We start from the raw sequence: 23,499 nt of genomic DNA on the forward strand, positions 1-23,499 counted from the left end.
AAGGGAAAATGGAATAATAAATATACTTAATTAATTCAAGAAAATGGGAGGTAGAGAAAAAAGAAATCAAAGTGAAACAAAGTGAAACAACAATAGTAAGATGCTAAAGTTAAACCCAAACATTTTTATTTACCTTAAATATAAATACATTAAATATCTCAATTAAAAGACCAGGTTGTCAGATTGATAAAAAAAAAAAGAAAGAAAATACCAAGTATATGTTGCTTATAAGAGGTATACCTTAAAGAAAATAGAAAGGCAGAAAGTGATATACTATGTAAACACCAACTATAGGCATGGGTGTGTAAAAGTCACTCAGTTGTGTCCAACTCTTTGCAACCCTATGGATTGTAGCTCGCCAAAGCCCCCTGTCCATGGAATTCTCCAGGCAAGAATACTGGAGTAGGTAGCCATTTCCTTCTCCAGGAGATCTTCCTGACCCAAGGATCAAATTCCAGTCTTCTGCATTACTGACAGATTCTTTACAGTCTGAGCCACCATGGAAGCCCAATTATCGGCATACCACAGAGATATTGCAGGTTCAGTTCCAGACAGCCACAATAAAACAAATATTGTAACAAAGAGATAAATCCACACACATATGGACACCTTATCTTTGACAAAGGAGGCAAGAATATACAATGGAGTAAAGACAATCTCTTTAACAAGTGGTGCTGGGAAAACTGGTCAACCACTTGTAAAAGAATGAAACTAGATCACTTTCTAACACCACACACAAAAATAAACTCAAAATGGATTAACGATCTAAATGTAAGATCAGAAACTATAAAACTCCTAGAGGAGAACATAGGCAAAACACTCTCAGACATAAATCACAGCAGGATCCTCTATGATCCACCTCCCAGAATACTGGAAATAAAAGCAAAAATAAACAAATGGGATCTAATTAAAATTAAAAGCTTATGTACAACAAAGGAAAATATAAGCAAGGTGAAAAGACAGCCTTCTGAATGGGAGAAAATAATAGCAAATGAAGCAACTGACAAACAACTAATCTCAAAAATATACAACCAACTTCTGCAGCACAATTCCAGAAAAATAAATGACCCAATCAAAAAATGGGCCAAAGAACTAAATAGACATTTCTCCAAAGAAGACATACAGATGGCTAACAAACACATGAAAAGATGCTCAACATCACTCATTATTAGAGAAATGCAAATCAAAACCACAATGAGGTACCACTTCACACCAGTCAGAATGGCTGCGATCCAAAAATCTGCAAGCAATAAATGCTGGAGAGGGTGTGGAGAAAAGGGAACCCTCCTACACTGTTGGTGGGAATGCAAACTAGTACAGCCACTATGGAGAACAGTGTGGAGATTCCTTAAAAAATTGCAAATAGAACTACCTTATGACCCAGCAATCCCACTGCGGGGCATACACACTGAGGAAACCAGAACTGAAAGAGACACGTGTACCCCAATGTTCATCGCAGCACTGTTTATAATAGCCAGGACATGGAAACAACCTAGATGTCCATCAGCAGATGAATGGATAAGAAAGCTGTGGTACATATACACAATGGAGTATTACTCAGCCGTTAAAAAGAATTCATTTGAATCGGTTCTGATGAGATGGATGAAACTGGAGCCAATTATACAGAGTGAAGTAAGCCAGAAAGAAAAACACCAATACAGTATACTAACACATATATATGGAATTTAGGAAGATGGCAATGACGACCCTGTAGGCAAGACAGGAAAAAAGACACAGATGTGTATAACGGACTTTTGGACTCAGAGGGAGAGGGAGAGGGTGGGATGATTTGGGAGAATGGGAATTCTAACATGTATACTGTCATGTAAGAATTGAATCGCCAGTCCATGTCTGACGTAGGGAGCAGCTTGCTTGGGGCTGGTGCATGGGGATGACCCAGAGAGATGTTGTGGGGAGGGAGGTGGGAGGGAGGTTCATGTTTGGGAACGCATGTAAGAATTAAAGATTTTAAAATTTAAAAAATAAAAAAAAAGGAAAAAAAAGAAAAAAATAAATAAAATAAAATAAAATAATGTCAGGCTTATAGAAGAAAAAAAAATTAAAACCATTGAAACACACACACACAAAAAAAAAACCAAAGTGAGTCACGTAAATTTTTTGGTTTATCAGAGCATATAAAAGCTATCTTTACACTATATTGTAGACTATTAAGTGTGCAATAGCATTACATCTAAAAAAAATGTACACACATTAATTAAAAAATACTTTCTTGCAAAAACATGCTAACCAACCATCATCTGAGTCTTCAGTAACTCATAGTAGTAATATTAAAGATCACTGATCACAGATCATCATAACAAATACAGTAATAAAAAGTTTGAAATACTGTGAGTATTATCAAACTGTGATGCAAAGATATGAAGTGAGCAAACTGTTGGAAAAATGGGGTACCTATAGACTTGATGGACACGGGGTTGTCACAAATTTTCAATATGTAAAAAATGCAATATCTTAAAGTGCAATAATGTGAATGCACAATAAAACAAGTTCTGCCTATGTAAAGAAAATTTTCCTTGATACGGGAAAGTAGGCTTTAATGAAAGATATTATTTCCAGAAATAAAGAGCAATATTTTATATTGATAGCATTGGCAAGATACATGTATTTTAAATCTTTATCCATCTAATTAGATATCATCAAATTGACAAAAAGAATAACTGACAAAATTAAAAGAAGAAATAGACAAACACAACCATTTTGGGAGATTTAATACATCCCTCTAAGTAATCAATAGAATAAGCAGGCAAAAATGAGTTAGAAAATAGAAGATCTAAACACTTGACTATCAAACTTTACTTAATCTCTTGACCTAATTGACATTTTAAAAAGCTGTACTCCAACAAACACAGAATATACATTCTTTTCAATTACACGTGGAACCTTCATGAGAACTGACCATATGAGGATCATAAAGCAAATTTAACAAATTTCACAAGATTGAATAATACAAGCATATTCTTTGAAGACAATAAAAACTAAAAATTTAAGCTAGAGATCAGAGACAAAATCAATAAAAAATAATCAGAAAATCCTCAAATGTTTGAGAACTGAGTAATATATTTCTGAACAGCCCACTGATTAAGAAAGATTAAATCATAAAGAAGCCAGAAAAAATTTTGAAATAAATGAGAAAAATGTGATTTTTCAAAACTTGTGGGATTCAGTTAATTCAAAACTAAGAGGAAAACTTACATTATTAAATAGCTTACAAAAGAAAACAGATTAAAAATGAGCAACTTAAGTGAAAGTGATTTAAAGAGCTAAAAAAAGAAAAGCAACTGAGTTTATAAAAAGGGAAAGGAAGTAACAAAAAAAGAAGCAGAAAATGACACAAAAAGAAAAAGTGCAATGAAGAGAATCAAAACAACTCAAAATACTTTATTTGAAAAGTCTAATAGAACTGATAAATTCATGGAGAATGGGGTGGTGGGGGGGAAGGTTAGGAGGTTACGGAGAAAGAATAATTGCCAATGTTGGAAACGAGAAAAGAGACATCACCGTAGATATCACAGATATGAAAAATGAAGGGATAATATAAATAACTATTTTTAAATTTTAGATTAAAAGAAAATTCCCTAGAAAAATATAGTATACCCACACTGAAATTAAAAAAAAAGAGAGAGAGAAAATCTGATAAGCAATAAATAGATAAAAACTATTCCACAAAGAAAATTCTAGACCTAAGTGACATTATCTTTAAGTTTTCCAGATATTTAAGGAAAAAATATTATTAAGCTTATATAATCCTTTCCAGAAAATAGAAAAAAGAAAAAAATTCCAATTTATTTTTTAATGCAAGAATGGCCTAATAACAAAAACTCATATTACAGGAAAAATTAAAGGTTAATATCCCTAATAATGGAGAAGGGAATGGCAACCCACTCCAGTGTTCTTGCCTGGAGAATCCCAGGGACAGGGAAGCCTGGTGGGCTGCCATCTATGGGGTCACACAGAGTCCCTAATAAAGATAGGTACAAAGGTCAAAAACAAACACATCTAGACCAGACTAAAAATCAACATAAATTAACCACATGAAAAAGGCAAAGGAGTAAAATACATAGCAAAATCTTATTGAATGAAGAAAAAGTATTTGATAAAATTAAACATCTGTATATGTTTTAATTTTTTTTTAAAAAAAAGCACTTAGTAAATTAGGAATAGAAGGGAATTTTCTTAATCTGATTTTTTAAAAAAATCTGTAAAACAAAACAAAAACAGAAAGTATCATATCATTTCCTGGAAATGCTTTCCTTCAGATATCAGAAATGGGACACTTCAATTTCACCCAGAATAGAGTCTGAGCAAATTTAATACAGAGAGAATAAAAGAATCAAAAAGGAAAAAAGTATATCAAAACTATAAACACAGGAAAAGAAGTAATAAAACTGCCATTGTTTCCAAAAGACATGGTTATATAAATGGAAAACTCAAAAGAATGTACAGGTAAAACCATCAAAATTAATAACTGATTTCAAGAATCTTGCTGGATTCAAGGTCAATAAGCAAATTCAGTTGTATTTCTATATCCCAGAAGCAAAGTAAAAATGCAAATTTTTAAATGACATCATTTTTAAAAGATCAAAACTATCAACCAAATAAGATTATATATATATAATAAAATGTGTAAGCCTTATACAAAGTACAAAATAAGAGAAATGAAAGAATATCTAAATAAATGGGGGCATATTAGCAGATGATAATGAGAAGACAATTTTTTTAATGATGTCTATTGTATTCAAATTGATCAGGATCAATGAAATCTCAATAAACATCCTAAAAGATACTTTCATGAAAATTGACAAGCAATTTCTAAAATTCTTAGTCATAAGAAAGCCCAAGAATAGCCATTACAACACTGAAGAACAATAACAAAACTAAAAGACTTAAAGTAATGGATATCGAGAATTATTATTAATCAAAATAATTGAGAGACTATACTCTTGGCACAAGGATGGACAAAAAGACCTTTGGACCTGCACAGAAAGACCAAAAAGCCATCCAAACATACATAGATACTTGATTTATGACAATGGTTGTACTACAAAGCGACAGGGGGAAGCAGACATCAATGGAGAATACATAAATTAAAAAGCGTTCACCCTTGTTAAATATCAAGAAAAAGCAAGTCAAAGCCACAGTGAGATAGCACAACATAAACCCGCCATAAACATACCCACCAGAACAGCTTAAATGAAAACAATGCTAAATACCAGTGACGATGGAGAGTAATAACACTCATACAGTGCTGGTAGGGTATGTTCAACCATTCTGGAAAACTACTCACAGTATTTGGCAATCTATATTAAATGTGAACTTAGATAAAATGTACCACCCAGAAATTCCACTCCTAAGTATTTTCGTGGTTGTTTAGTTGTTAAATTGTGTCTAACTCTTTGCTACCCTATGAATTGATTATAGCCCACCAGGCTCCTCTGTTCATGGGATTTCCCAGGCAAGAATAGTGGAGTGGGTTGCCATTTTCTTCTCCAGGGAATCTTCTTGACCCAGGAATCAAACCCACGTCTCCTGCTTGGCAGGTGGATTCTTTACCACTGAGTCACCTGGGAAGCCCATTCCTAGGTATATACCCATCATGAATCATATATAAATAAAAAGACATGTGCAAAACTGCTCATGGAAGCATTATTTAAATTTGCTAAACACCAGAATCAACCGAATGTCTATCAATAAGTAAAACTGATAAACTGTGGCACAGTCATGCAACAAGCACTATAAAGCAATGATAATAGTGAAACATTGCCACACACAACATCATAAATGACTCTCAGTATATAAACTAAAGAAGTCAGACTCCATAGAGTCCATACTCTATAATTCCATTAACATAAAGTTAAAAAATAGGCATAGTAATATTTGATAATACAAGTGCTACCTTTGAAGTGGGCTTCCCAGGTGGTGGTAGGGGTAAAGAATCTGCCTGCCAATGCGGGAGACGCAGGTTCGATCCCTGGGCCAGGAAGATTCCCTGGAGGAGGGCATGGCAACCTACTCCAGTATTCTTGCCTGGAGAATCCCATGGCTAGAGGAGCCTGGAGGGCTACAATGTACAAGGTCACAAAGAGTGGGGCGTAACACATACACATTTGAAATAGATAGGGATTGCAGGGAGCAGAGGGGCTTCTGAGGTACTGGTAAGGAAGATTCTATTTCCTGATCTGTTTGGAGGTTACATGGGTGTGCTCATTTTATGATTTGAGCACATCAATTAAAAATTCACTTAAAAGCTAAAATGCGTATATGGCTTTGGAGGCAGAAGATCCTAGGTTCAAATTTCAGCTCTGCCACGTCCTAGCTGTGTGACCTTGGTCAAGTCACTTAACCTTTCTGAACCTCAGATTTCTCCCCTGTAAAAAGAGCTGAGTAATCATAACCTATGTCATACAGATACTATGCACTTAACTAAGATAAGATGCCAATACATTCCTAATAAATGGCAGTAATAGTTGTTGTTGGCAATAGTAGTAGTTATAGAATGCTTTTGTCTGGGGAAGAGTGGGATGGGAAAAGTTCTGGAAACCACAAAGAAGCACTGCAAAGACCCTATGCTCAGTTCAAAGTTCCTCCAATAGGGCTGGATCTCGAATTGATGCCCATCAGTGGCAGGTCCATTGATAATCCTTTTGTAATCCTTTTATACCCCCAACTTAAATAATCAACATTCTTTGAAGCAATAAATTCCTGTCCTCTCGGTTGCTTCAGGAAGTTTAATTTGTCAAAGTCCACTGACAGTTCTTGTTAAGCCAGGCTCTCCATCTTCCTCCACTGGTCCTGTTTACTACAGGCCTGTGTTCTCACTGTTTGTTTTTGTCAGGCCATAGAATGTGTCTTGCAAACTTCTTTGCACAAAGCTCAGTGCCCAGTAGGGACCAGGGGCCTCCACCTACTTTCTTATCTGTCAAGTATTTCTAGTGAGCACAAAGGCCAAGGCAAATTTACTTGTGTGGTATTTCATAGCTTAATCATATATATGAATAGAAAGCATATGATAAGGCATATTTGTAGAGGGCCCAAGATCAAAAGCTATAATACCAGGGCTTGATTCCTAATTCTGTCCCTTATAAGTTGTGGAACCCTGGGCAAGTCACTTAATCTCAAGTTTTCTCAGCTGTAAAATGACAATAAACACAGTCCACAGGTCATAGGATTTCTATGAGAATTAAGTTAGTTAACCATACAGAGCACTAAGAATATGGCCTGGCACATAAAATATATTACAGAAGCGATAGTGGTACTATTATAGGTCAGTAAGTTACCAGCAACTTGAAAATCTTTGAGTTAACACAGCTCTAAAAGTACTATACTTGAGATCCGCTGCTATTTATTAAAGGAGACTCTTCAATGATGTAAATAAAACTTCTGATAGTCCAGACCCCTCACCTGTTCAGCCTCCCTATGCTCAGGGTACTCCAGGCTCACAGACCTCAGATGTGCCAGGCTACTTTGTCTCCCAGCCATCCACTCCTCCTCAAAACCCAGGTCAGTGCCAGCTCTTCCATGCAGGTTTCCTTGATCCCACAAAGCAAATGATGCTCCTTCCCTCCTTCATATACCCATCTCTTAGGACATCAATTATGCAAGACTGCAATACATTTTAATTTCCCCAAACAGACCGTGATCTTCAAGGGTGTGACTACCCTTTCCTCTTTCTCTACCTAAAATCCAGAATGGCACCTGACACAATGTAGGGACTCAACGGAACTAACATAAAGCACATTTAATTTCCAGCTTAAAAAATCCGCGTGAAGAAAGAAGAGCGGAAATGGGAAATGCCAGTCACCCACAAAACAGGCACAGAAAATAAGCAAGATAAGGCTTCTCTGGTGGCTCAGATGGTAAAGAATCTAGTTCAATCCCTGAGTTGGGAAGATCCTCCAGAGGAGAACATGGCAACCCATTCCAGTATTCCTGCCTGGAGAATCCCCATGGACAGAGGAGCCCAGCGGGCTACAGTCCATGGGGTCACAAAGAGTCGGACACGACTGAGAGACTAACACTTTCACTTTTCACTTTCAAAACTTTTTGAGTAATAAATCAACAAGAAATAATAGCTAACAAATGCACACTTTTATAATTTGAGAAGCTACCATGAAAAGATGAGGTCATTCCGTGGGTAATCAGAAAATGAGCATGACTTCCTCCTGTCAACCCTCCTACTCTATATGGCCCATGTAATTAAGTACAGTTGTAATTTAATCATGTTTACTGTTACTTCATGCTTACAACATTTCTCTCTCCCTTTCTTAAATGTGTGCAGATGATCCAGTTCCTGGGAGGATCCAAGAATAGAGTTGAACAATGAAAGGTTGAAAACAACCACAGTTTCTAAGGCCATTAATCTGACACACACAATGATGGGCATTATCATCATTGTGCTGCATGATAATTAGGTAGAAATGGTAAATAGTTCTTTTAGACGTCGGTAATGAGCATTGCTCTTAAAGTGTCAAATTGAATATTTCTGGGGTCAGCTGCAGGAAGGCCTGTTCCTATAAAAAAACGGTTCTCAATTGTCACTGCACATTAGAATCATCAAGGGACCATCTGTAAATCCTGTACCCAGGGTCCTCACCTCAAACCGATTTAATCAGATTCCTTCGGGGTTGCACCAGGACACCAGTATTTTTTGCTACTCCCCTGGTGATTATAATGTGCATTTGCACTTAAGAATTACAGCTGTAAACAAAAAAACACAAGGGAGTCAGAAGCTGCTTTTTTCCCTCTATTTTCCCACAGTGCTGGGAATAAGCCTCTACTGAAGGCGCAACAAGCAGTCAAGCAGTTACTATTAAGAAATTAGCAGCTGATTAATTAATAATCAACTGATGTTTATTTTTCACAAGACTTTGCTATATCTGATTGTCCTTTACAAGATAACCAATAAATGCAGGAAAGTGACAATCATTACTCTTATTCCTTCTTCCCAGCATCCTATATGGAATCTGAAACAGCCTGGCACTCAGGGACATGCTGTCAAATCAGCCTCAGGCATGTATTTTTTTCAATTGTGGTAAAATACACAACACAAACTGTACCATCGCAACTATTCTTAAGTGCACAGGTCAGTGGCATTAAATGCATTCCCAATATTTTGCAACTGTTGCCACTGTCCATCTCTAGAACTTTTCTCATCTTCCCAAACTAAAACTTTGTACCCATTAAACAATAACTTAAACAAGAACTCCTCCCAGCCCCTGGAAACCCATTCTACTTTATGTATCTAGGAATCTGATTCTCTAGGTACCGAAAATAAAGTGGAATAATAATATTTATTATTTTGAGGCTGACTTATTTCACTTAGCATAATGACTTCAAGGTTCATTCATATTGTAGCATGAAAAGGAAGGGTTTCCCCACTCTCTCTTAAGGCTGAATAATAACTCATCATATGCATACACTCCATTCTGTTTATCTATTCATCCATCAATGGGCGTCTGGATCATGCGGATATGCTGCTATTAATATGCATGTCCAAGACTCTGGGCTTTTTATATATGGCTTTACATATCCCGCATGGCCAACATTCTTTGCTAGAGAATCTCACACCAGAGATTCAAAGGAGCTGGTATGGTGTGCAGAATTCCAAGATGGCCCCACAATCTCTATCCATCTGGTGTCATACTCTTATGTAGTCCACTCCCCTTGAGTGGAGAGGGAATCTGGGACTTGCTCCTTACCAACAGAATACAGCAACTGTGATGGTAGGGTTGGCCAGTGTATGTTATATGAGACTTCATCTTTTTAGCCAACAGTAATAAGAGATTCTCCAGGTGAACCAAAGTAGTTAGATGGCCCCTGTGTAGGACATATGGGACCAGGAACTGTGGGCAGACCTCACACCAGGAATTGAGAGCAGCCCCTGGCTGACAGTCAGCAAGAAAATGGGCACCTCAGTCCTACCACCACAAGGCACTGAATTCTGTCAACAGTCACTGGAGCTTAGAGAAGGACATCCTCCTTTTAGAGAAAGCACTAAAAAGGAACACAGCTGGTGGATACCTTGACTGCAGCCTTGTGAAACTCTGAGCAGATGACCTCATAGCCTTGACTCCTGACCCACAGAAATGCTAAGATAACAAATATGCATTGCTTTAAGCTGCTAAATCTGTGATAACTTGTTATCCAACAATAGAAAACAAACACACCAGAATTTCTCTGAGTTTCTAGTTCCAAGAAATATCAAATAGTATCTTTCCCTGCTCACTTTTTTCTTCTCTTTTTCTCACCTCATCTCGAGAGAAGAGACTAGAAGCTACCAATCTTTCTTCCACATTTCTCAGAGCTTGATAAAAATTGGTGCCTGAAATTTACTAATTACAATGAATGTGTCATGACAAACAAATACTCCTAGAAGAATTAAAAGGAAATCAGGAGTTCCTGATCCTTCACACTTTAATATGAATTACATATAAATTATCTCCTGGCCATTCCTGACCATAGAGCTTGAAAAACAAAAAATTCTGTCAAGCAAGACTATGCTGACAAATCTACAACTCAGCAATGCTTCTAAGGAAAGTTGGCATGGAGGGGAGCAGACAAATTATCTTAAAATAAGACTTTAAAAAAGAAAAAAGTTTAGCTAAAAGATAATTACAACAAATGTATCTTCTACATAGAAGGTACCTCCAGAGTCTAAAAACTTTTCCTTGGCTTTAGATTTTTTCCCCCTTCTTGAGAATTCAACTGCAGTTTAAAATGCTAGAAAAAGTCAGCGATAGGAGCTAAACTTCTCAGACTTTGCACCTCTGAAAACTGACTGCACTGGCAGAAGTCAGTGATGATGCCTCTCTCTGACTGGACAGGCTAGGAGAAAAGGCCACTGTCTTCTCATTCACACTATTTCTGCCACACTCTCCCCTGGCACTCTAGCAAGGAAATGGGCAGTGTCTGGAATGGCATGAAATGTGTGTGAAGGAAAAAATGGGTCAGAAAAGAGTAACTCATTTCAGAAGACACTTAAAAGTCATAAGTGGCTCTGCCCAGTCCCCCAGGACAGTCATTCAAAGCCAACTATCTATCTATTCAAAGCCTCCTATCTGTTTACAATAGTCAGGACATGATGGAAGCAACCCAAATGTCCCTTAACAGAGGAATGGATAAAGAAGATGTGATACATATATACCATGGAATATTACTCAGCCATCAAAAAGAAAGAAATAATGCCATTTGAAGCAACATAGATGGGCCTAGCAATGATAATACTAAGTCAGACAGAGAAAGACAAACATCAAATTATATCACTTATATGTGAAATCTAATCGTACAAATGAACTTACAAAATCAAAATCGAGTCACAGATACAGAAAACAAACTTATGGTTACCAGGGGGAATGGTGGTGGGGAAGGAGAGAGAAATTGGGAGATTGGAATTGACATATACCTACCACTAGATATAAAAGGATACGAATAAGGACCTGCTGTATAGCACAGGAACTCTGCTTAATACTCTGCAATGACTACGGTCTTCCCTGGTGGCTCAAACAGTAAAGACTCCATCTGCAATGCAGGAGACCTGGGTTTGATGCCTGGGTCAGGAAGACCCCCTAGAGAGAGAAATGGTTACCCACTCCAGTATTCTTGCCTGGAGAACTCCATGGACAGAGGACTCTGTCAGGTTATAGTCCATGGAGTTGCAGAATAAGACACGACTGAGTGTTGACTCATTGGAAAAGACTCTGATGCTGGGAGAGATTGGGGGCAGGAGGGGAAGGGGACGACCGAGGACGAGATGGCTGGATGGCATCATGGACTCAACGGACGTGAGTCTGAGTGAACTCCGGGAGATGGTGATAGACAGGGAGGCCTGGCGTGCTGCGATTCATGGGGTCGCAAAGAGTCGGACACAACTGAGCAACTGAATTGAACTGAACTGAGCAACTAACACTTTCACTTTCACTTTTTCAATGATTTATATGGGAAACGAATCTAAAAAAGAGTGGATATATGTATAACTGATTCACTTTGCTGTACAGCAGAAACTAACACATTTTAAATCAACTATACACCAATAAAGAAAAAAACAAAGTCAGCCCTGCTTATTCACCTGGAGTAACTTATTTAGAGGCAAGCAGATCCACAAACTGCTATAAATATCCTATAAATTAAAAAGAGAGCAGGCAAAATATAATGAGTGCAGGTTTCAGAGTTGTTCTGATTACGTGGCAGCTGTCTCGGCATCTAGGTGATGGTTACCCAGCTTCAGGAGCTACTGAAGACCAACAGGGGCTAGTTACTTATGCTTCGTAAGCCTCATACAATAACACTCACCCAGCAGGCTTGCCTGGCCTATATTAGGTACTAGAAATTAGTACTTACGGCCACTGATACTAGTCTAATGCTGATAGTGGAAGAAAATTAGGAGCAAACAAAATAAACATGTAAGTGAAAGAAATGAGGGAAAGAAGACAAAAAGAACTAAGAAAGAAAAGAACAAAATTAAAGAATTCAATACTCAATAAACATTTGTTGAACTGAACTGAATGTGTTCATCTGAAGACGTAAAAGGAATTACCCAGCCAAGGATATTGGGTCAAAAATGGCTGTGGGTTTTGCATAATATAAAAACATCACAGAACATGCTATAACTCAGGAATATTAAACGTCAAGGGAGGGCAAGGGGGCTCCGAGTTAGCTCGGTACTTAGAAAAGGCACTTAGATTTTTGATTCTTCACAATGATTAGTTCTCGAGTCTTGAATGTTTCCTGACGCGTAATTGAACATTTTCTCTAATATCTAGCGACTGATAGACTGGGAGATGTGAGGATAAGGCGAGAAGAAACAAAGTGAGACTATAAACCAAGCTGAAGGTAATTTGAGAGGTTGACAGAGGACTCAGTGAGGTGCAGAGGGAGAAGAGCCCACGCCCTTTGGCTTCTCGAGAGAAGGAAGAAAAGGCAGGGTAGGAAGTGACAAGGGCTGGGTGCTGACGTTGAAAAGCACTGCCCATCCCTTCCCCCACCATGGCCCAACCCCAAGGGGAACCATTCAGTTTGCAGGCTGCACACAGTGCTAGAGAACACACCTTTCCCCACCAGGCAGACTCGCACTGGCGACTTGGTTCAGCAGATGACCCTGAGCAAGCTGTTGAATGCCTTTGACCTTTCATTTCACCTTTGGTCTAAGGTTAAAGTTAACACCAACCTCCAGTCTCCTTGAGATAATAAACAGAAAACTACAGACCTCTAGCAGTTAGCCAAACACTTGGTCTTCTCACCCAGTTCCTGAGTAGCCAGCTCTGATCTGGATGTCTAAATGCACATTACTGCTATTAAACATAAACTTCTGATTTCAAGCATTCTGACAACTTTTAGTGGACACAGAATCCAGATCCTTTCACTCACAGCTTCACAGCCATCATATCACCTCACAACTGGACCTTTCTCTTTTTCCTTCCCTTGTATTTACTGAGAGCTTCATTTTTTTTTTTTTTGCTTGTCTGAAGACATAGGTTAAGACAATAGTCACAAGCATATGCATGAATGTTGTTAATTGTCCAACTAATAATTAAGTCTGTACATACACTCTTAAAAATCCTCAATAATCTATGTAAAATGTAAATAAAGACCCTCTCCAAACAGCAACATCTAAGTCACTACCTCTTGGAAGAAAAAAAAGTTTGTTTCCCTTCCACACTTAGCAAAAATTTCCTCCACTGCAAACTGATTAAGGGCATCACTTTCTCGAAGCACAGTTTTCAGGAAGAAATAACAATAGCAGGGAGCTGTTTGCAACCATATCAAAAAAAATTAGAAATGTGTCTATCTGGTGGCTCAGAGGGTAGGTAAAGCATCTGCCTGCAATGAGAGAGACCCGGGTTCAATCCCTGGGTCAGGAAGATCACTGGAGAAGGAAATGGCAACCCACTCCAGTATGCTTGCCTGGAGAATCCCATGGACAGAGGAGCCTGGTGGGCTACAGTCCATGGGGTCTCAAAGAGTCAGACATGACTGAGCAACTTCACTTTCTTTCTTTCTAACTATATATCTAATTTTTTATAAGGCCAACCAACTAAAATATTAAGAACCCTCCTCTAATTTTCATTTTGGTATATTTGTTATAATGAACTTTTTTCTTTTTTTGGAGTATACTTGACTTGAATACCAGACCACCTGACCTGCCTCTTGAGAAACCTATATGCAGGTCAGGAAGCAACAGTTAGAACTGGACATGGAACAACAGACTGGTTCCAAATAGGAAAAGGAGTACATCAAGGCAGTATATTGTCACCCTGCTTATTTCACTTATATGCAGAGTACATCATGAGAAATGCTGGGCTGGAATCAAGATTGCTGGGAGAAATATCAATAACCTCAGATATGCAGATGACACCACCCTTATGGAAGAAAGTGAAGAGGAACTAAAGAGCCTCTTGATGAAAGTTCAAGAGGAGAGAGAAAAAGTTGGCTTAAAGCTCAACATTCAGAAAACTAAGATCGTGACACCTGGTCCCATCACTTCATGGCAAATAGAATGGGAAACAGTGGAAACAGTGGCTGACTTTATTTTGGGGGCTCCAAAATCACTGCAAATGGTGATTGCAGTCATGAAATTAAAAGATGCTTACTCCTTGGAAGGGAGGTTATGACCAACCTAGACAGCATATTAAAAAACAGAGACATTACTTTGCCCACAAAGGTTCATCTAGTCAAGACTATGGTTTTTCCAGTAGTCATGTATGGATGTGAGAGTTGGACTATAAAGAAGGCTGAACACTGAAGAATTAATGCTTTTGAACTGTGGTGTTGGAGAAGATTCTTGAGAGTCCCTTGGACTGCAAGGAGATCCAACCAGTCCATCCTAAAAGAGATGAGTCTTGGGTGTTCATTGGAAGGACTGATGCTGAAGCTGAAACTCCAATATTTTGGCCACCTGATGAGAAGAGCTGACTCATTGGAAAAGACCCTGATGCTGGGAAAGATTGAGGGCAGGAGGAGAAGGGGGCAACAGAGGATGAGATGGCTGGATGGCATCACCGACTTAATGGACATGAGTTTGGATAAACTCCAGGAGTTGGTGATGGACAGGGAGGCCTGGCATGCTGCAGTTCATGGGGTCACAAAGAATCAGACATGACTGAGTGACTGAACTGAACTGAACTGATACAGCAAAAGTAATTCAGCATGTGTGTATTTGTATACATATATAATATATAAATATGTATATAAATGTTCTTTTTCAGATTCTTTTCTAGTTGAGGTTATTACAAGATATTTAAGATGGTTCTGTGACACACAGTCTTTGCTCTGAACAGACTTTTTTTAAAAATATTTATTTATTTGGCTGCATTGGGTCTAGCTGCAGCATATGGGACCTAGTTCCCTGACCAGGGATCGAACCTGACCCCCTGCATTGGGAGCACAGTCTTAGCCACTAGATCACCAAGAAAGTCCCTCGAATAGATAGCACATTTCTTGGTTTTGAATCCCACTTCCAACAGTAAAAGCTGTGTAACCTCAGGCAATTATTTAATTTTGTATGCCTCAGTTTTCTCATATATAAAATAGTATATAATAATCATATCTATTATGACTGTGATAATACTAATATACATCTCATATGTTTACTTTGAGGATTAAATAATTCCATATTTGTGAAGCACTCAGAGTGGTGTCTGGCATATCATTAGTGATGTATAAATGTTGTTATCACTATAATCATGCTCATTCCATGGAAATACTTTTGCTCAGTAGAAGAGCCGCATTTTTAGAAGGCAGATTGAAATGTTCAGCACTGCTTTAGACACGAAGAACAAATGATAACAAACATACTCTTCCTTGCTGTTTTTCCATATCTTGTTTAAAAGGGTGACTCACGAGCATGTTCCACTTTTACCTATTCTGCTCCTGGGGTGGGAGTGACAAATGAGACTAATTGTCCTTCCCAACACTAGAGTCAACATCTGAAGTCAAACAGCAAGTCTTTGTTTTATCTTTCCTTTTCAAAGAAGAACAATAGTTTCAAATGATAGTTTAAGTGTTCTTAGTGAAAGGCAGTCATACCAGCAACTTGCCAGATGTCTCTGATTAATCTGCCTGTGTTCCACCAGACACTCTGCATGAGCTTGTAATTTTGTTCTGCCGGTGCTGAAGTTTGCTAAACAATGTCTACATAGACAGAAAATTTAATTTCAGTAAAAGGTCTGACCTCTGGAGACACGGTTGTCTTGGTGTTCGAGGCAGGTCAAACACGGACAGAAATGCAATCTGAGCTCTTTCTTGCCCACCTTTGCCCTTGATATTCAGTTCGCAGCCTTGAGAAGCACTGTGCTCATTTTGGAACCCATTCATGCCCCTCCAGATATATCACAGTCTGTATCACCAGATCAAAACCATTCTCTGTGTCTTTTTCACACAGGCCTGAACTCTGAGGATCCAGCACCTGGTGAATATTAATGAAACAGATAAGCTCCACTCAACTCTGCTTGGAAGAAGCCAGGAAGCACCATTGTTCTTCCTACCAGAGAATAGGGCCTATCAAAATAGAGCAGACTGGTGCCCAAACTAACCTGACTGGAGGCCTTTAATCTTTGTGGGTTGCTTTAAGAACACATGTGTAAGCAGATAGGGTCGGGGACCCCTAGGAGAAGAGAACGAGCTATCACTTGTTGACATAAGAGAAGACATTTTAAGCCTTAAACCATTTTGTGATCTAAGCCTGGTCCCAATCCTTGCTCTCCATCAGGCCAGAATATAACTTAACCATATCAGAGACAATAAATCAGTTGTAAAGATTCCCAGGTTCTATTTCAAAAATAAAGATCAGACTGAAACACATTCTTGAACTATTTTGCAGGATCCAAAACTCCCTTGAGTCTCAACCACCAGACTGACTGGAACCTAAGGAATGATGATGTGGACCTTTGCTGACCTTTGTTGATTTTAATCAGCTAGAGCCAGGACTCTCTCAGTCTTTGCTTCAACTCTGTGCTGAATTTGCCTCTGCTCCAGGCCCTCCATGAATAGGCACACACTGCTCAAGTCTGTCGGAGAAGGCAATGGCAACCCACTCCAGTACTCTTACCTGGAAAATCCCATGGGAGGAGGAGCCTGGTAGGCTGCAGTCCATGGGGTCGCACAGAGTCGGACACGACTGAAGCGACTTAGCAGCAGCAGCAGCAGCAGCTCAAGTCTGTTCATAAATACGCAGGCACCCTTAGCTTAAAACTTGCCCAGTTTTGCTGTTAGGGATCTACTGCTTTGAGAAATATCCCCGGTGTTCTCTTTACTGCTGCAAGGAATAAATCCTTCCTTCTCCTGCTCTTTGGCTTGGTAGTGTCTTTGAGCTTGACATCCACCAAGAGGAAAATCCAGTTTTCAAGTAACACGAGGCTTTTGGAGAGAAAAAAACTGATTTCAAAGTCAAGAATCTTGGGTTCTAATCTCAGCTCTGCCACTTACCATGGCCTATTCTGCAACTCCCCTGCACCTGTTTCCTCACTTCTCCAGTAGGGGAGAAGCATGAAACAACCTCTAAGGTTCTTCCAGCTCTAAATCTTCTATTCTTCTACTGCTGCTAAGTCACTTCAGTCGTGTCCAACTTTGCAACCCCATAGACGGCAGCCCACCAGGCTCCCCCGTCCCTGGGATTCTCCAGGCAAGAACACTGGAGTAGGTTGCCATTTCCTTCTCCAAAATCTTCTATAGTTATCATAATAAATTTAAATCAGAGATCAGAGTATTTGATATACTGTAATGCTCTGACTCATCATGATTTATGATAGTTCAGTAAGGCTGAGGATCTATAAAATGGGCTACGTGCCCACACGGCTGTGTGCTTCTCATGATCTCAAGTGGTCAGTGGACACACAGCCGCATCCCTATGAAAGACTGTGATCAATTGCAGATTTATGCAGTTGAAGATGACATGGTATCCACCCCAATTCAACCAGCTCATTCTCACTTTCTATGACTGTCATGATACTGAACACAGGTCTTATCTTGTCTATAAAGTTCTCCCCAAACATCACTAGGTCATTATTCCAATCTCAGGAGATAGCGGTTACAGTTGAAACTACATCAGCCAGAAATGCAGTATCCAATACAGTGGTCATTAGACCCATGTGGTTATCTAATCTTAAAATAAGTTGAAACTAAAAATTCAATTCCTCAGGGCACTGGCCACATGTCTAGGGCTCAACAGCCGCATATATGCTATTGGCTACTGTATCAGGCAACACAGGTTATAGGACATTTCCATCATTGCAGAAAATTCTCTGGGACAGCACTGGGTTATTCTAGAACCTGATCTTAAAAAGTAGCCTTTTGAATTTTGCAAAAGACAAATTTCAAGAGTTCTCCAATGCCACTAGAGCATACAAGTTCCTCCAAGCAAAGCAGGGAGGTGTAACTATACCATTTAAGCTACCCCTTCAGGTCCTATAAGTACACAGAGATGACATGAGCGGGCTGCCTGGCAATTGCTTAGGTTCACTTGCCATTTATAGTACATTTGAGCCCAGGGGCCTCTGCAAACTCACAGACTGTGGTGACATGGGTTTGAGAGTCTCTCATGAATTCCTGAATCTGAACCTCCACGTTCCACATGTATCATTTCCCTCTCTGGTTTCTCTCAGTCCTGCCTATGTCCCTCATGCTGTTGACTGCAGGAGTCTCCCCTCACTTTCTTGCTCATTGTTAAGTACTCATCAGAGACCGCCTTTTTGACAAAAAGACAAATTAGACACCCAATGGCTTTCAGATTGAGGGTGTAGAGGGGGACCTGATCCAAAATGTAGTTGGTACATATTAGCAGAGACAAGATTAGTCATGAACTCAGCCAGAAACCTTTATAAAGTTCAACAAATAAATCATGAGAACCTAAAAATACCAGGTTGGCCAAAAAGTTAGTTTGGGTTTTTCTGAACCATCTTACAGAAAAACTCTAATGAACTTTTTGGCCAACCCAATAAATGAAGGCACCATTTTGACTGATATCTGAAAATTCTCTAATGTCTAATAGGAGTTGCTTGGGAAAAGTAGCCCAAACAGTGGATACTGTCCATAATCATTGTATCGGTGAACGCCAATCCTATCTTTTCTAACTTCTAGAAAGTTATTTCTTACAAAATTTATGAATTAAAATATTCAAACTTTACTTAAAGCCTTTCCCTCAAGCTGGAACTACTGCAAAATGGAAAGTGAATTTTAATACTGAAAACTTTCAAAAAACTGGAATACTTTAAATCTCTGAATTGGTGATGTTAGCTATCTATGTTTAACCCATTATTCCAGACTTAAGGGAAAAGACTTTTTGGAAGGGAAAATTGAAGCATAAACGTCTACAAGGGGTAATAAAACAAAAACCAGTCAATGAAAAAGAGTAGCTCCCATATTCTAATTAGTTTTTCCATTTAGAACCAAAAGGCTCTATGAAAGCATAAAGGGATTATGAAGACATAAAGGATTTAATCTGGTTTTTTGAGGACTTAATCATTACAGAATCAATTATCCTCTTTCTTCATCTTGTCCCTAATGCAAACTTGTACTCTTGGGCTTGCCTTTAAGATGTTTGAGGGGAATCATTGCTCATCCTTACTCAAGGGCTATAATGTCTTTCCTCTTCTGTGTCCCACTCACTACAGAGGCGATTTGGCTCAACAGTGAACTGTGCCTAGCTGCTGATTTCCTTTATCTTGTTATAATAGAGCTTATAAAAATCAAGAGGAATGCATTTATCTGGAGTGGTTTCGTTACCTAACACCAGAAATACTTCTGGTATATATACTCAAATGGACATAAATACTGGTATAAATACTCAAATGGACATAAATCTTTGGAACAAAGTAATTGAAAATAATCTTCCTTCATGAGGTAAAATCTCATGGGAGATGTAGGAAGATGGTAAAAGAAGATGAATTGCTATTACATTCTCTCACACTTCTAGATATACAAGCACATTTCTATCTGAAAGAATTTCTGTGGGTAAATAATATATTGTGCTTATGTATAGTATATGTGCATGATACATTGTGCTTATGTAAGGTATACATACATATATATATGTATAAGGTATACATATACATATACCTTACATAAGCACAATATATCATTTACCAACAAAAATTATTACCTGCAAAAATTATGTATACTATACATAAGCACAATATATTAATTACCCACAGAAATCTTTCCAGATAGCAATGGGCTCGTATATACAGTAAAGTTTGCCAGGAGAAATACCAACAACCTCAGATATGCAGATGATACCACCCTAATGACAGAAAGTGAGGAGAAACTAAAGAGACTCTTGAAAGAGGATAGTAAAAAGCTGGCTTAAAACTCAACATTCAAAAAACTAAGATCATGGCATCCAGTCCCATCACTTCATGGCAAATAGAAGGGGAATGTGGAAGCAAGGACAGATTTTCTTGGGCTCCAAAATCACTGTAGACTATGTCTGCAGCCATGAAATTAAAAGATGCTTGCTCCTTAAAAGGAAAGCTATGACAAACCTAGACAGCATATTAAAAAGCAGAGACATCACTTTGCCAACAAAGGTTCATATAGTCAAACCTATGTTTTTTCCAGTAGTCAGGTACAGATGTGAGAGTTGGACCCCAAAGGTTGAGTGCTGAAGAACTGATGCTTTCAAATTGCGGTGCTGGAGAAGACTCTCGGCAGTCTCCTGGACAGCAAGGAGATCAAACCAATCAATCCTAAAGGAAATCAACTCTGAATACTCATTAGAAGGATTGATGCTGAAGCTGAAGCCCCAATACTTTATCCACCTGATGCAAAGAGCCGATTCATTAGAAAAGACCCTGATGCTGGGGAAGACTGAGGGCAGAAGTGGACAATGCAGATGGTTGGTTAGCATCACTAACTCAATGGACATGAGTTTAAGCCAACTCCAGGAGACTGTGAAGGACAGGAAGCCCAGTGTGCTGCAGTCCATGGGGTCACAAAGAGTTGGACACAATCTAGTGATTCAACAGCAACAAACACTATAAAGTAATACAATGTATGTGTGCACGTTCAGTCTCAGTCATGTCGGACTCTGCAACCCCATGGACTGCAGCCCACCAGCCTCCTCTGTACATGGGATTTCTGAGGCAAGAATACTGGAGTAGGCTTCCATTTCCTCCTCCAGGGGATCTTCCTGGCCCAGGGATTGAACCCAAGTCTCTTGTGTCTCCTGCATTGGCAGGCAGATTCTTTACCACAAAGCCATGTGGGAAGCCCCAATATAATGCATAATATATGATAATTATTATGTACACATATACCTTATACATCAAAAGAGAACATACCATGATGTTCAATTGAAAAACAAGTATAAGTTTGTAAGCAGCATTTATAATTTCTGAATTCATATCATTAAAAAGAAATAATTATTATGTTTGCAATAGGAATAGATAAGACTTTTCTAAACCAACAAATAAATAAACTCTTGGCTTAAAAAAAAAAACTCTTCTAAACTCCAATATTAAACAGATTCTTTCAGACACACAGTATTATGATTAATACTTCAGCATGACTTGTTTCCTTAACAAATACTTATCGATCATTCACTATGTGCCAAGCACGGTCAACAAACTGATGAATTAAACCTCCCTTTATAATCCTGTTGTCAAAATTAATCACTTATTTGTTTAAGTCAGATGTTTTATCTTGATTTACATAACTCATATGTGAATCAATTAAAAGCTGTTCTCAATTCACAAATCTTGCATTTTGAAAGAAGGATCCAGGCTCAGACAAGACAATCAAGGCAAAGTATCTAATTTCAACTAAGAAATTTTACTCACTGAAAAACAGTGCAGAAAGGATACTCTGATTCATGATGTTTCTAGTCAATCTTTCCTGGTTGGGAAATTCAATCTTTAGCCAGAAAAAGACACACCCACACACACACATACATACACACACACATGCACACACAAGAAGGTTGCGGTAAATAATTACATTTCTTTTAAAGATCCTTAATTTTAAAATTACTTCTAGCTTGTAATTGTTGCCCATGCCTGAAATGCTCCACCTGGTCTATGTTCCTTTTTCTTCTTTGGGTCTCAGTTCAAGGTCACCTCTTCTGCCTGGCCTCTGTGACAATCCTAATTCTGTTGCCTCCTTGCCCTTCTCACCCCCAACCCCAGATACCACCCACTATGCTGTCTGTTTCATCATATAATTTGTCTCAATTAACAATTATACAGTGTTTACTTGTTTCTATGTATACCATCCCGGCAAGAGAGAGGCTCTGTGTCTATTTATTCACTAATATATACTTAGCATCTAACACAGAGGCTGGCAGAGGGCAGTGCTCAAGTGGAACTGTGGGATGAATGAATGAATTCATTCCCCTTAGAGGTACCATCTTATCCCTTTTTCATGACTCTTACAGACAGAAGTGCTAAGAAGTGACTTTTGCTATACATATTAATACTGTGTGATCTGTGTACACCGTTAAGTCCACTTCTATAGGAAGAGAGAAGGGTAGTCTTTCTAAAACTACCTTTTCACTCCCCTAGGGTTTTCAAGATCACAGAAATGACTTCTGTAAGCTCAGCTCCTTGGTTATACAAATCAGGAATCAAAGTCGAGGTACAGCACAAGCTCTGCTTTCAAGAGAAGTCCTGATTCAAGGGAGACTTTGTTGCAAAGCAAATCACTTCCTCAGCCCCGCTATCCAAAATCTGAAAAGGTTCATACACTCTTGTCCACTGAGGAGACTCACTAAATAGCACTCTAACGTTTCATCATATGAACGCATTCGGAGCCAAAAAGCTGGGGGAACATCTTACCTGGAGTCCTTTCTGACTCTTGCTTTCTCAAAGGAAAATTCGGGGGGTTTGTTGAGGTCATAGGTTCGGGTGGTTGGCTCGGCGGAGACTCCAGCCTTCGCTCCCCTCCTGCTGTGGAGGGAGACCAATCCCGAGGTCTTCCGCTGAACCTCAAGAGGCACTTTGTCTGAGGACGCCCGGGGCAGGCTTCCTCCCTGCAGGTGCACCACATCCTGAAGCTTGTTCAGCTGGATGCACTTGTTCTGGAGCTCCTCCGTGAGCTCTGCGATGGCCACAGTCTGTTTGGACAGCTGCTCCCGCAGCTCCTTCAGGTGGTACTCCCGCTCCTGGATCTCAGCATCCTTCCTTCTCAGCTCTCTTTCCAGCTCTGTCACCCTGCTCCGGAGGGTGCTGGCGGTGAGGTTCCCGGGGTGCCCATCTGGATTCTTGGAGTGTTTGGGTTTCACCGAACCATTTCCCATTTTGCTCAAGGACCTGAGAGAGGGCACAGAATCGGAGGTTACCTAGTGGAGTTTCCGGCTTCCCAGGTGGCGCTAGTGGTAAAGAACCCGCCTGCCAATGCAGGAAATATGAGATGAGGGTTCGATCCCTGGGTCGGGAAGATCTCCTGGAGGACAGCATACCAACCCACTCCAGAATTCTTGCCTGGAGACAGAGGAGCCTGGCAGGCTATGGTCCATAGGGTCACAAAGAGTCAGATATGACTGAAGCAACTTAGCAC

General features: G+C 39.2%; 1 protein-coding gene across 1 annotated transcript in view; it reads right to left on the reverse strand.

Moving 5' to 3' along the window:
* PRKG2 (protein kinase, cGMP-dependent, type II) overlaps positions 1-23,247 on the reverse strand; it is a 110,585-nt gene extending 87,338 nt beyond the window's left edge. Inside the window, exon 1 of the mRNA XM_005681818.3 lies at positions 22,779-23,247. Within this exon, the coding sequence (XP_005681875.2) occupies positions 22,779-23,239 (461 nt within the window). The 5' untranslated portion in view covers positions 23,240-23,247. The remainder of the gene's footprint in view (positions 1-22,778) is intronic.

Source organism: Capra hircus, chromosome 6, assembly GCF_001704415.2.
Source record: "Capra hircus breed San Clemente chromosome 6, ASM170441v1, whole genome shotgun sequence".
Taxonomy (NCBI): Eukaryota; Metazoa; Chordata; class Mammalia; order Artiodactyla; family Bovidae; genus Capra; species Capra hircus.